Source organism: Myotis nattereri (genome assembly GCF_964212035.1).
Source record: "Myotis nattereri genome assembly, chromosome: 2".
Taxonomy (NCBI): Eukaryota; Metazoa; Chordata; class Mammalia; order Chiroptera; family Vespertilionidae; genus Myotis; species Myotis nattereri.
The window spans coordinates 171,546,523-171,560,460 of record NC_138076.1 but is presented as its reverse complement, the minus strand read 5'-3'; the positions used below and the strand labels follow the sequence as shown (position 1 = coordinate 171,560,460).

At 37.9% G+C, this 13,938-nt stretch overlaps 1 protein-coding gene across 1 annotated transcript in view; it reads right to left on the bottom strand.

The window, feature by feature from the left end:
• ADAMTS20 (ADAM metallopeptidase with thrombospondin type 1 motif 20) overlaps positions 1 to 13,938 on the bottom strand; it is a gene marked incomplete at both ends in the record, with an annotated part of 166,168 nt that overhangs the window by 63,446 nt on the left and 88,784 nt on the right. The window contains 6 exons of the mRNA XM_081082830.1: positions 274 to 484; positions 2,305 to 2,431; positions 8,064 to 8,193; positions 8,352 to 8,518; positions 10,952 to 11,047; positions 13,442 to 13,559. Of these exons, the coding sequence (XP_080938956.1) occupies positions 274 to 484; positions 2,305 to 2,431; positions 8,064 to 8,193; positions 8,352 to 8,518; positions 10,952 to 11,047; positions 13,442 to 13,559 (849 nt within the window). The remainder of the gene's footprint in view (positions 1 to 273; positions 485 to 2,304; positions 2,432 to 8,063; positions 8,194 to 8,351; positions 8,519 to 10,951; positions 11,048 to 13,441; positions 13,560 to 13,938) is intronic.

Below are 13,938 nucleotides of genomic sequence, written 5' to 3'. Positions count from 1 at the left end.
TATCAAAAATATAAATCTTTGTTTTACTATGGTTGCAAATATCAAAAAATTTCTATATTTGGCACGGCACCAGAGTTAAGTTAGGGTTTTTCAAAATGCTGACACACCAAGCACAAAACATTCGCCATCACTATCTTAGGTGACCCCTGTGAAAGGGTCGTTCGACCCCCAAAGGGTCACGACCCACAGGTTGAGAACCGCTGCTTTAGAGAAACAAATATTTCATTAGGAAAAAAGGAGTAACTTTTCTTAAGGAATACTTTTTCTTTGTACCTGGGACCATTCCGAATAATGCCACCTTGTTAACACGCAGTCGCCATGGCAGGGCTCTCTGGTCGGAGGTTTCAGTTGGTCACTGCAGTAGTGGTCATCTACTGGGACAGTCTGTCCTTTGTGCACGGAATACTTCATGCAGTGGACGTCCAAGGACCTGTATCCTTGACCACAGTGGGATGAACATTCACTTTTGCCGATGATGTGCCACCTGGCGGGAAGGATGCTAATACACTTAGGAGGTGTGACAACTGATACATCTTAAAAATCGGACTCAGAGAAGCTCATGTATACGATTCAGTTTTTAAAACTGTGTGAAAGTTGATAAGCAAGCCATCTGAAAATATTTTGTATGTCATTGAATTCTAAATAAAAAATTCTTAGAGATCATACTTTCAGTTTACCAATGAGAAAATGAGTCCCAGAGGCGTTGTGTATTCAAATGGTATAAGCACTTGAATATTTTTTTGTTAGAAATATTACTTACTCCCCCCCCCCCAAAAAAAAAACTGAACTTGCTTTCCACTTAGATAAAAATGAAGCTGGTCTGGTGAAAGCTGGAGATAGAGTCAGCACTATACCTATTGACCCTGGCTCTGGGGGGTGGCTTTGCAACCCTGGCTCTGCCAAAAACTTTTGAAAAGAACTGATTTAGATCAAGATTACCCAATCATTTAGTAGCAATAATTGGATGACTAAGTCTATAACTGAATATATTTGTCTCATAATCAGATAGTGTCTTCCTAGGCAACCCTCTGTAGTTATGAATGGGGGATACTGAGGATCTCACTACTTAGACAAAGCCTTTGAAAGGTGGTAAAGGTTTTTGTAGAGCATGCCACATTTTCTTATTAATTCATGTGATCTACTCTTAGACATTTTCAGGGAAAACATTTTTTCCACAAGTAAAATCTTCAATTTTTTTGCCAAATTATTCCAATTATGGTCCAGCAACCTATCAGGCAATAGTCGTGTTCCAGTATGACAAAGCATAGAATGCACGGAGTTCATCTCCATCCCCAACAGTATCTCAAGGATGTCATTGTGCCTCACTTCACTGCAATGCAGTGATGCAACTTATACGGGCAGTTCTCCCACAAAGCTTTCACTATGTGCATTCAAATGCCACCATAAACACATAAAAATTTTCATCCTTGCTGAGTGGAGGAGTTTCTGGCCATCACCAATGTTAATTGTTACCCGCTAGATGGGTTATTATTCTTAGCTTCATTCTAAGACTAATCTCACACACACACACACACACACACACACACACACACACACACACACACCATACACACAAAAAAACCTATTGACGAGAAATTTAAGTTAGAAATGCAAACTTCCCCACTATGGTCATGTTTCTTAATGCTTAATGGACAAAATTGATTTCTTTCTCTATTGATTCTCTAATCCTTAAAAACTTTAAAAGTTCATTGGCTTATCAGTTATATGAGAATTACAGAATCATGCTACAACATTTATTGTTTCAGATCCTAAACCAGCCGTGGGCAAACTACGGCCCACGGGCCGGATCCGGCCCGTTTGAAATGAATAAAACTATTGAAATAAAAGACCGTACCCTTTTATGTAATGATGTTTACTTTGAATTTATATTAGTTCACACAAACACTCCATCCATGCTTTTGTTCCGGCCCTCCAGTCCAGTTTAAGAACCCATTGTGGCCCTCGAGTCAAAAAGTTTGCCCACCCCTGTCCTAAACCATAGGTTTTCAGATTAGAGTTTATTTGTGTATATTTTACAGACAAATTTGTTTCTACTTCCTACACAAATATTAAGGCCTCTATACTGGAATTCAGCAAATACTATTAACAAAAATTCAAACCAACTGCTGAGTTACACCATAAGGCAGTGAGCCTGAAATTTCATAATGGCCTGGCAGGAACAGAGGATAGACATTAACTGCATGCCCACTCTGGGCCCGTCACCGCACTAGATGTTTTACATCTTCTCGATAATTTGCTTGACTCTGGTTACAGTATGCATTGCTCACATTATTGCTCCTTTACCTTAGTTCACAGTCTGTATTGCACCTTTCAGTCACAAACAATGGAAGTGGTAGGTGGTCACATCTTTGATCAGGCACTACCATAAGATCACTCTTACGTATGCAGGCAATTTTTCTTCTATGAAGACCTTGGCCAATGTCAAATGAAAATTAAAGAGAAAACTCATATTAAGAAGATGTTCTGCATTTTAATTCTGCTAACAGTCTAAAGGATTCAGCTAAGAAAGCAAAACCATTCCACGCATTATATAGGACAGACTAGCATATTAATCTAGTCAGGAATTACTTTCTATAATAAACTCAATCCTGAAAGACTCAGGGGTGTGCTTAGTGAAGAGATAAGAAAAGTGGGCAGGTATGAGTGGAGCCGATGGAAATGTATTATAGCTGGAAGGAGTGGTTGTGAGAGGAGAACTGAGTGGCCAGGTTGGCGCTGATGCTATACGGTACACTCTGTTATTGTTCTCCGTTATTTGCTCCCCTTTTCCCTGTAATAGAATTGCACATCTCCACTTGCCACAATGTTACTGTAACTTCCTGTGGGAGGAGCATGCTTCCCTGCCCATTGACATCAGACTTATGCCAACCCACTGTCAGGGGATGTGGCCTATTCCAGTCCCAGGCAGAAGCTCTAAAGCCCTACATGTGTCTGCCTGCTCTTTCCTTCTCCTCCATCTCAAAGACAGCCTTCCCCAAAAGGGCTGAGCTTTCAGCCTGGAGTCATGAATGAAAAAGGCATGGACACACAGCAAAAGATCAGTGGTTGTCAGAAGTTGGAGAGGGGATGGAGGGAGGGATTTCTTTGAAAGTGAAGGTATTCTTCATGATACTATAATAGTGAATACATGTCTCCATACATTTGTCAAAACTCATAGAATGTACAACAAAGACTGAACCCTAATGGAAACTATGGACTTTAGTTAATAATAATGCATTAATTGTACCAATTGTGACATGCTAATACAAGATGTTAATAACAGGAATGGAGGTGGGGAGTGGAAGAAGAAAGACAGGAAATTTCTGCTCTATTTTTCTATAAACGTAAAATAACTCTAAAAATAAAGTCTATTAACTTGTTGTTAATCCTCACCTGAGGATATTTTTTCCATTGATTTTTAAGAGAGTGGAAGAGAGGAGTGGGAGAGAGGAGTGGAAGGGAAGAGAAAGAGAGAGAGAGAGAGAGAGAGAGAGAGAGAGAGAGAGAGAGAGAGAGATGAGAGAGATGTGAGAGAGATCCATCAAATAGTTGCCTCCCACACGTGCCCTGACCAGGGCCTGGGATCGAGCCTGCACTGGAGGTACATGCCCTTGACCAGATTTGAACCCAGGACCCTTCAGTCCACAAGACATCACTCAATCTCCACTGAGCCAAACCATCTAGGGGCCTACTGATTTTTTTTAAATGACATGGACACCGATACCAAACAAAGAATAGTCAGCCAATTAAAAGCCAAAACAGTATGAGCAAGAAATAAACCTTTGTTGTTCTAAGCCACTGAGATTTGGCAGGTGCTTGCATGTAGCATAATCACTGCAAAAGTAAACTAAGAGAAGTGGTTGTAATGGGCCAGAGTACGTTAAACTTCACACTTTCCGCACGGAGGAGACAGGAAAGAGTCTAAGCAGTCAGTGACATGATCAAATTTCTGTTTTATCAAAGTTCAAGGGCATACTTCCAGTTAGCTAAATGTGAACACACGTTTATCTCCGCTCCTTCCTAAACACTAACTGAAATAACTCTTAAAGGCATATTGAAAAGGCACAAACCTAAAAGAACACACAAAGACTAAAAAAGGAAACACCGTAGGCAGGAAAAGGAAGTTCTGAATATGAAAGTAGATGGAAATAACTGTTTAACAGTCAAGAAAGCTGAAACTTAATCCTGAGTGGAGGGGGTAGGTGAAGAAGAAACAAACCACTCATGCCATCGAATCCAAGAAAAGCCCAGGAATAAAGAAGACCAGGTTCCTCTGAGGCGGTATGTGAGGGGTAGGCCTGAAAATAACGCAGAATTGATTGAAAAGTTTTTACAAAGAATGGTTCCACTCCTACCCTTCCTGTTGAAAGCAGTACTGTCCCACAAACACAGAATGTGAGCCACATATGCATTTTTACATTTTCTAGTATTCACATTAAAAAAGTAAAAAGATAAAGGTGAAATTAATATTTATATTTAACCCTTAAATATCTGAGAGATAATTTCAACATCTATCTATATATATAAAAGGCTATGCAACCGGCCAGTAGGTATGATGTGCATTGACCACCAGGGGGCAGATGCTCAACACAGGAGCTGCTGAGCGACAGCAACTTTGCAGAGTGCACTCTCGAACTCCGGGACCCCTCGGGGGATGTTGGACAGCTGGTTTCGGCCCAATCCCCGCAGGCCAGGCAGAGGGACCCCACCTGCCAGAGGGACCCCGCTCACTTCACAGACACCCTTCGAGCCCCGGTGCTGCCCCAGGTGTGGCCGGCTGGGGAGGGATCACAGGGGGTTGGCTCCAGGGCATGACTGGCCTGTCTCACCCAGTCCCACCCCTCCAGCCACCTTCTAATTAATTTCCCTTCAATGTGCATGAATCCGTGCACCAGGCCTCTAGTATCATTATAAAAATTATTGATGATATATTGTACGTTCCTTTTTTATGCTAAGTTTTCCAAATCCATTGTGTATTTCATAGAAAGCACATTTCAACAGACTAGCCATGTGTACCTTGTGGCTATCATAGCTCCAGAGAAGGTGAACCTGAGGGCACAGACGCAGCTGAAGGAAGCTGGGAAGCACTGCACTGAAAATAGGGGGTTAGGTAAAAGTCCTCCTTCTGAATGATGAGATCCAGAATGGACTGTCTTCATTTCTCTCTAGCTCCAAGCCAACTTTAATGGTTCCCTGGTCCTCTCATTGACCTTCAGAAGATGGGAGGCCTCGCTGGTTTGGCTCAGTGTATACAGTGTCAACCTGTGGGTTGAAGGGTCCCAGGTTCAATTCTGGTCAAGGGCACATGCCCAGGCTGTGGACTCGGACCCCAGTAGGGGGCTTGCAGGAGGCAGCCAATCAATGATTCTATCTCTCTCTCCCTCTCAGAAATCAATAAAAAAAAAATTTTTAAAAAGAAGAATATGGGAGAATTTCTCTCTTGGGAGACTCTTCACCCCGAGAGAAAAGATCCACTAATGACACTTGGGGGCATATCCCCAATGACATTCGAAAAGGCTATTTGGTGACCCAATTACTCCATAATGAGGCCCCTACTTGACTGGTCTGACCCACACAGGACTTTCAGGTTTTTAGTGTTCATAATGAAAAGGCAAGAAAGGATCAGCAGACATTTTAGGAAAACCAATAATACAGTAGAGACCAAAATAAAAATGGAACTAAAATGAAACAGGTATATCAGGGAGCAAAATAAAACTTGCAGACTAGGATTCATATTCTCAGAGACATAGATATTGTACCCATAAAACAAATCAAGATTTATGAGAAGAAATATTAAGGAAACAATGTAACTAAGGAAAAGAAAAATGGAAGTGATCAATCCAGGATGCTGAACATCCAAATAATACAAATTTCGGAAAAATGGAAGAGAAATTTAATGTGAGAAAAAACTATCAAAGAAATAATGTGATAAATTTTCTCAAGCCAAAGGATATGTTTCCAAATTGGAATGGCATCCTATAAACCTAGGAAAATAGATGAAAGAAACACCCACATCAAGGCCCATTGTCCTGACATTTCACACCAGGAGAACTAAAGAGGGAATCCACAAAACTTCCACAATAGAAAGTATCACAGGAAATCAGAAAACAACCCAGAAAAGGAGGCTTTCAAAACTGTAAAGGAAAATAATCTAACTTAGAATTTTACACCAGCCAAACTATCAGCCAAGCGTGAGAAGAGAATAATGCCATTTTCAAATAGGAAAGGTCTCAAAAAACTATCTTCCTTTTTCAGGAAAATACTGGGGGATATGATCTACCCAGTGGGTGAAATCAATCAAAAAGAGGAATTCATGGGATTTAGAAAACAGGAAATCCAACACAAAAGAAAGTCGAACAGATTTCCTTGAATAATAATGAAAGTAAAGCACAAGATGACAGCCATGTAACAGTCTTAAAAAGCAAAACTAATTAGAACAAGAGAAAAGAGGACCAGGGTAGTGATAGATGAAGAATAATTTAAACTGATAGATGAAACTGACCAGGCAAAATGTATCATTCTCACCAAAAGTTTGGGGACTGATAACTTTCAGTACACAGAAGAACAAGGAGACAAATACAACTGAGGAAACTTAACTGTAGAGAAACCAAAAGTTACACACAAGAAGAGAGAGAATATCAATCATAGTATCACAATGTGGCAATAGTAGCTCCTTTTTCCTTGCACACAGTTGTATAAGAGACCTCTCCTGGTTCAGATCCCCCAAACCATCCGACCGTGTCTTGTCCAACCTCCATTTCGGATCTTGTTATTCTTTGCTTGGTGTGTTCACATTTAGAACACGCCTTCATTCCCCTGTTCCATGGATGTGTTCCTAGCTTCCCACATTCACTGCCACGGACCAGCTCACCCACTCAGTCCTCAAAACCTCCGTTCTCTCCTGTGAAGCACATGCAGGGTCTTCCTGGGGAAATGAATTCCTTCTCCTCTGTGTCATCGAAGCTCTCTCTTCCCACCGCCAGCATCTGTTCCAGCCGGCCTAGCATCATCTTCCTCAGTCTCCACCCTCCCCTGAGACACAGCCCAAACAGGAGCACCTGGTTCCCACGCAGCCATTCTGGGTGCCCCTGGGCCAGCTCCAAAGGGGCCTCAACACCTTTGGCACCTTGACGTCAGTTTGTTAGACTGTCCCTCCCATCCCCATCATCTGTGGTCACTGCTTCTGGCCACCCACCTTCTCTCAGCTCATGTCCACACTGTCCTTAGTAGCATCCTCTCCTCTGATCCACTGATCCCCTAAACCCTAAACGTCTCTCTAGTCCCCATGGGAACTCCTTTTCCATTCTACACAAACTCTCCTGTACCGTCAGATGTAATCTCCTCATGGAGTGCTCCCTCCACCTTGTCTGTGGTCCTCGCTGTCTCTACCACTTATTTACCATTATAAAGTAAGGTCATCTACTCAGACTCTACTTCATCCACTGGACTTTATAACTTGAACACAGAATTGGGGTCTTATTAATAACCTGAAACAAAGTAGTCTCTCAATAAATGTTTACTGATTTGAACAAACAGTATTGCACCAATTACCTATCCTTAATTACAGAGCATTAAAGACGCCAGTCTTTTCATTTTTCTATCCCTACTGTAAACTTTCCATTTTCAACTATGCTCCTTTCAGTGATGCGTGCTATCAGTACAAACATACATTTCCTGTGGCCACAGAAGGAAAAGAAAAGCATGAAAGAATGTTTGGCACTCTAACACTAAAAGAAAGAGAAGGGGCTGGGGAACTGTGTGGAGGGGGCGCTATTTCACTGGGAAACAAGTGAGGGGAACTTTCTGTGACTATGAGACAGAAACTGTGAAGAGAAAGGAAAGGAATGGTAATGCTGAATGTTCAAATGGGTAGAGCTAAGTGAGGCTAAGTATAAAAAAGAATGAGTGAAGAGAAAAATAGGAAGGGAAAAGACAGGGAAGCTTTGTATGTCTGTGTGGTATACATGTGTGTGGACAGTGGGGAGAATTCTGCCAGACCAATACAAGTCAGACTCAAAAGTAACCGCCTGCACAAGCTTTTGTCTCTTTTAATGCCAGTGTACCTTGGCACATTCTGGTACAGTCTTGCCATGGTCCATAGGGGTCCCACGTGAACTGGTCTCTCTTCTCTTCCACAGGGATATTGAAGGAATAACGTACATCAGGGTTGTACAAATTACCCACACACAAAACCTTAATACAAACACACAGGAGCATACGATGACTTCATATAAAAGACATATTCCTACAAGGTATCATTTTATTTTTAATAATAACCGCAAAGCGCTTCATCATCACAGTTTACTAATATGATTAAAGCTAAGCCTTTTTAATGACTACTGAGAATTTACCTGCAAAACAAGTTCTTCTTCTAGCCGATCAGTACTGTTGATTCGTTCGGTTGAGCTGTTTGAACCACTGTATTCAAAAATGGCTCCTTGTACATGGATTTCTTTCTTTGCCATACTTACAACAAAATTTCCATTCAAAAGAAAGTTCCCTTGAGTGTCAGATAATGCTGTAAAAGAATGGTACTCATGAAACAGCAAAACCAGCACAGAAAACTTTTTAACTTTTAAAATTCAAATCCTTTTGAAATGAAGTAAATGCGTGAGTCGATAAACTTTGTTACTGCAATGTGGTATCCTTTATTCTACTACGATGTAGGGACCCTTCAGCCCTACACTTTTCTACCTGCGGTGGAACCTTCTTCTGCAATCGTGCAGCTTCCGGAGGGACATACAAAAGTGGGAAAACAGAAAGAAGCCATGGGCACAGCAGCAAGATCAGCTAAAACAATGCTGGCCATCAGTGGCAAGGAAAGGAAGAGCCGCTGGACTGCGGCAACATTCCATTTACACTTATCTTGGAAAAAAATGTACACAGCTTTAAAACAGTAAGGTCAGAAAAATAAAAAATATTTTTTTTAACTTCAGGGTCAATGCTCGAAAGGCATGTGATGACTACACGATTCTCAATATAAATGTCTGGATCTTTTTCATGGAGATGCATGCTGTTATTGTGCGTAAATTGCTTTATGCATTTTTAATTTTCAAGAGGGTATATAATATGTTAAATTTTACACTAACAAAAATGCCATATTAACCAAATCCTTTTTGTGGCTTTACTTATATTATAGTTCCCAGCTGAACAATAGCCTGTTTGGAAAACGTTTCTTTGGTCTTTCAAGGAACCTCATCTAGGGCATACAAGTTACCTATATGGCTAATTTCATAATAAATTCTACACCCCTTGAAAAAGCTACCTAGGTATTTATAATTTTGATATTTCTCTGTCTGTATGGACTGTTATGAGTGTCTTTATATACTCCACTAAACTCAATGAAGAACCAATATAGTTCTACATTTATCCTACAAAATGGAAATTGCTCCACATAAGTCTGCACTTTGGCCAAAGTGGGAAGACCTATTTAAGGGAGTATCAGTTACATTAAAACTAAGGGAAATGAGTAGAACATGACTGAGAAATACTGTGTACATTTTACTACTTTTAGTTACCAAAGCACATTTTATAAATACATGTTTTAGGAAACCCTTCTTGTTTGTTTTGTTCATTTCAACTTAGATTTTGATATTGTCACTAGCAGTTCTCTTCCAAAGCATTTTGCTATTTTACTAGTGAACATTTCTAATTTTTAAACTTGGGCATTCCTAGGGAAGATGCAATATCTGTATTTGGAACCTAAGAGAGAGATATTAACTAAATATAAAAGACTTATCAAATTATTTACACTTGATTTTCTTTGAGAATATTTTTGCAGTTTTACAAAAATTTACATAACATAAAATTAACCATTTTAAAGTGAATAATGTTGCACAACCATTATCTCTATCAGTTCTAAAACTTTTTCATCATTCCCCCTCCCCCAAATATCCTGCATCCACTAAGCCAGCGGTTCTCAAACTTCTGGCCCTTTAAATATAGTTCCTCATGTTGTGACCCACCATAAAATTATTTTCGCTGCTACTTCATAACTGTAATGTTGCTACTGTTATGAATCGTAATGTAAATATCTGATATGCAGGATGGTCTTAAGCGACCCCTGTGAAAGGGTCGTTCAACCACCAAAGGGGTCGCGACCCACAGGTTGAGAACCGCTGCTAAGCGATTGTTCCCTTTACATTTGACTTTATAATGCCAAATGCAATTCCTAGATAAACTGTTCATTATAGAAGCAGATCCTCAGTTATAAGCATTGATTATTTGAGCCAGCGTTTCACATTTCATTAATGTGAAGCAGGTACTTTCTGAATTTCAGCTCTACACCACCTACTCTAGCTTGGTGAGTCATACATAAGTCAATATTAAAGTACTTTTCAGGCAGAAGAAAAAGGATTGTAAAGCATTCTCTTCATCTTTGGGCCTAAATGAAATTCCCTAAACCTAAAAGCTACTTTCTAAAAGTAAGAAATGAAATCTATACTCTAGAAATAGCTAAAGGACAATATAATGTAACTAAATATTCATTAACATCTAAATATATGAATCCACAGTTCTTTTCTTTAACATAAGAACTTTTTAAAAACTGTATATAAATCCTTTTACTACATGGCAAAAGAGAATTTAAGAAAATTCTTTAAAACATCAAACCTCAAACAGGTCTCTAACTTTATATTAAAAGATAGAAGAGGATTTTATTTTAAATAAACATGCAACTTTAAACGTAACCTTTATGGTTATTTAAAGCACTCCCATGGGGAAAATTTCAAATTTACTTTTCAGAATTTAGTTACATATTTTTCAAATAGGAATCAGTGTATAGTTCAGGAGAAAACATGTATCTGGAGTCAGATGACTCAGCTCAGTATGAACTGAAATTCCATGTTTTTTCAGGGGTCTCTGCTTGCCTTCCAAGAATTTACATCAACCGCAGACCTCCATGAAATCGCACACGAATCACATATTGGTGCTGTTTACTAGAAATGTTTACCAAGGTAATTGTCATCTGCTGGTGTTCCAGAATAGCTGTGCTGAAGAATATCAATGTTGGTTGCTCCTGCGGGAATCTTTACGACAACATTATAACCTACAATATAATTTTATACATGTTAACTTTCACACACAAAAAAAACAGATGGTCCAGAGGCTATTACTGCTGAATGATTGAAAAATTTCAATAGTATAGTCAGACTTAATTTCATTTTATCTTCGATAAATGATACCAGTGCTTACTCTTTTTAAAATCAATGCCTTATACAAATTGCTAAGAATTGAGAAAAAGTAGTTGTCGTCTAGAAACATAAGAGAGTTTGGGATTCTTAAAAAGCACAAATCCTAATTTTTCTTACTTCTAAAATTCTGAGTATAGAATAAGAATGAAGCTAGTATGCTACATTTTACATTTCCTAACGTGTGTTTTAATGCAATATTCCAAATGCTATCCACAAATCCAAAAGATATCAAAATAGTTGGGCATTACTATATGTGTACAAGAGACTTAGTAAAGAGCAAAATAATGTGAGTTAATGAGAAGCATATTTTTTAAGCTTTTAGTCTCTAGTATAAGCAGAAATCCCTATAGGTACCCCTAACATTTTACATTATTGTCAAGAGAAAAGTAAAAAATTTACTTGAGAGAAATGAAAATAATATTTCTATTTTATGAGACCTAATTCACCAACACTGGCACTGCTCAAAAGATGAGGAAACACTATATTAAATATATATTAAGAAAGAATGGAAAGTTTTCCCTATGCTAAAACTACTCATGTTACACAGTTCATAATTGTCTAAACATTCTCATTTGCTCTAGTGATATTAATTCTAAGTTTTTCCTTTTCCTTATAGAATTTTCCTTTTCTATTTAATACATGAATAAATGGAGTTGAAATTTTTCTTGTACGCTAACTTTGATAAATATGGAATGAATTTAAAAAGGGGAAGTTTAAAAGAGCTTAGGTCCGACATGAAATTACCTTGCATGTTTTTAGAGCAGCCTTATTTATATCTCCCTAAGGCATCACATTGAAATATAAGGTTTGAAGATTCTGTATACACTATATAGATATGGTTGCAGGCTATCAGTCTAGAAGTATAATTTTAATCCATGATTTTTTACTATAAAATATCCCTACGACCTTCACTATTTGTCTTTGCTATTATACATTTTTCAAGAAGGCAATTCCTAAGCATGGCAAAAGTGACAAGATGAAGGCTACCGCCAGGGGGCAGTGATGTGACAATGCTATTCAGAGCATACAAATGTATTTAACATATTTTTCCATTTGCAAACTGATTAATTCATAGTACAATTTGGTGCATGTGGTTTTATACAGAAAAATGTTTTCCAGTGAATACAGATCAGACTGATAAATATGAGCCATTGATTATAAAAAGAAGGGGTCAAATATGTATGGCTCTAATGAAATAATGAATCATAACTACAAAAATAAGTCAGATCATCTGGTAACTAGGATTTGTAAGTATCATCATAGTATGAAATGTATTATACTTTTAATGTTAATAAAAAAGTAAATTTTGTTTTAAAATATATTGCTTTAAATGAAGGAATTCATACTAACTTAACTGTGCTCGAACATATGTGAATATAATTTAAAGCTGAGCAATAAAACTGTAAAAGTAAATTTTTATTTTGCAAGGAAAGTTTTAAAGGGCTGTTTTCATTACCATAAAAAAGAAAAAAAAAACATTTCCAAGACATTTTTAGAACAGAAAAAAATCTGCTATATTCTCTTAACAATTTTGAAGAAAAATGAAATCATAGCCAAATATCAGTTACACCTTGTAATACAAATACTTCCTGGAAAATCAAATGTAATACTAATTCAAAATCCATATTTAAGTTATGTTTTCATCCTTCCACCTTCAATCAACATTTTCAATATGTCATCAATAAGAAGCACAACAGATGGGCAGGTCACACACACACACAAAATTTTTGATTCAAATAATGAAAAATAATTAAAAACAAGTTTCCTGGAAACATTATAAATACAGTATACATTAGGGATTATAGGAACTGCAGTAAGAACACATCGCTAACTGGGGGACTATTCACACATCATTGTCAAATAGCAGTGGATTTACTCTAATAAACGCACCTAATAAATTTTTTTAAATGCATTTACCTTTAGCGGGTAAATTCACTAATTCAAGGATAAATCTGGTATAAGATTTAATCTTTTATATTTAGGAAATTTTTCTTTAACTATCCTTTTTTTTAAGTTTCATGGCTTGTATTTTATATTTTTAAATTCATCTGTATTGTTGAAAATATTACAGATGTCCCCTTTTTTTCCTCCATGGACCCTCTCCACCTTGCTCCCACCCCCTAATAATCAATTTTAATTAAGGGTAGAGACTAGACAAAACAATAACAAACCATTTTTAGTGTACCTTCATCACATATACCATTATTACACCAAAAAAAGGGAAAAGTAGAACCAGATACACAGCTTACCATAATGAGCACTGTTGAAGACTCCTGACATTGTCCTGCATGATGAATTATCCCCACCACACACACCACATTTGTCTCTCCTGGCCTTGGAGTTTAACACATGGTCACAACCAGCTTGCTTCAAAATACAATAAATCAAATCAATGTTATAAAAATGACTCATGATAAACATGGTGCTTTACAAAGTTCTTTCAATTAATAGGAGATCTGATACGGCAGGATTTTTTTCATAATATCTGCTGACCTTTTCATATGTCAGTATTTTCACATGTTTGTTCACCTGGTTGAAAAAGCAGTGTTTTTCAAAGATTCATCTACATCCCTCCTGCATCAAAATCGCATAAAATGGCACTTTAAAAGGCCACCAGGGAAACCTTAAAGGTGAAACCTAGGAATCCACATTGTAACAAACAAAGGCTGATTCCTATATCCCTCATTTGAAAACCACTCTTTAAATAAATGTCATTCAAGAGGCACAAAAAATATGACTATGTAAG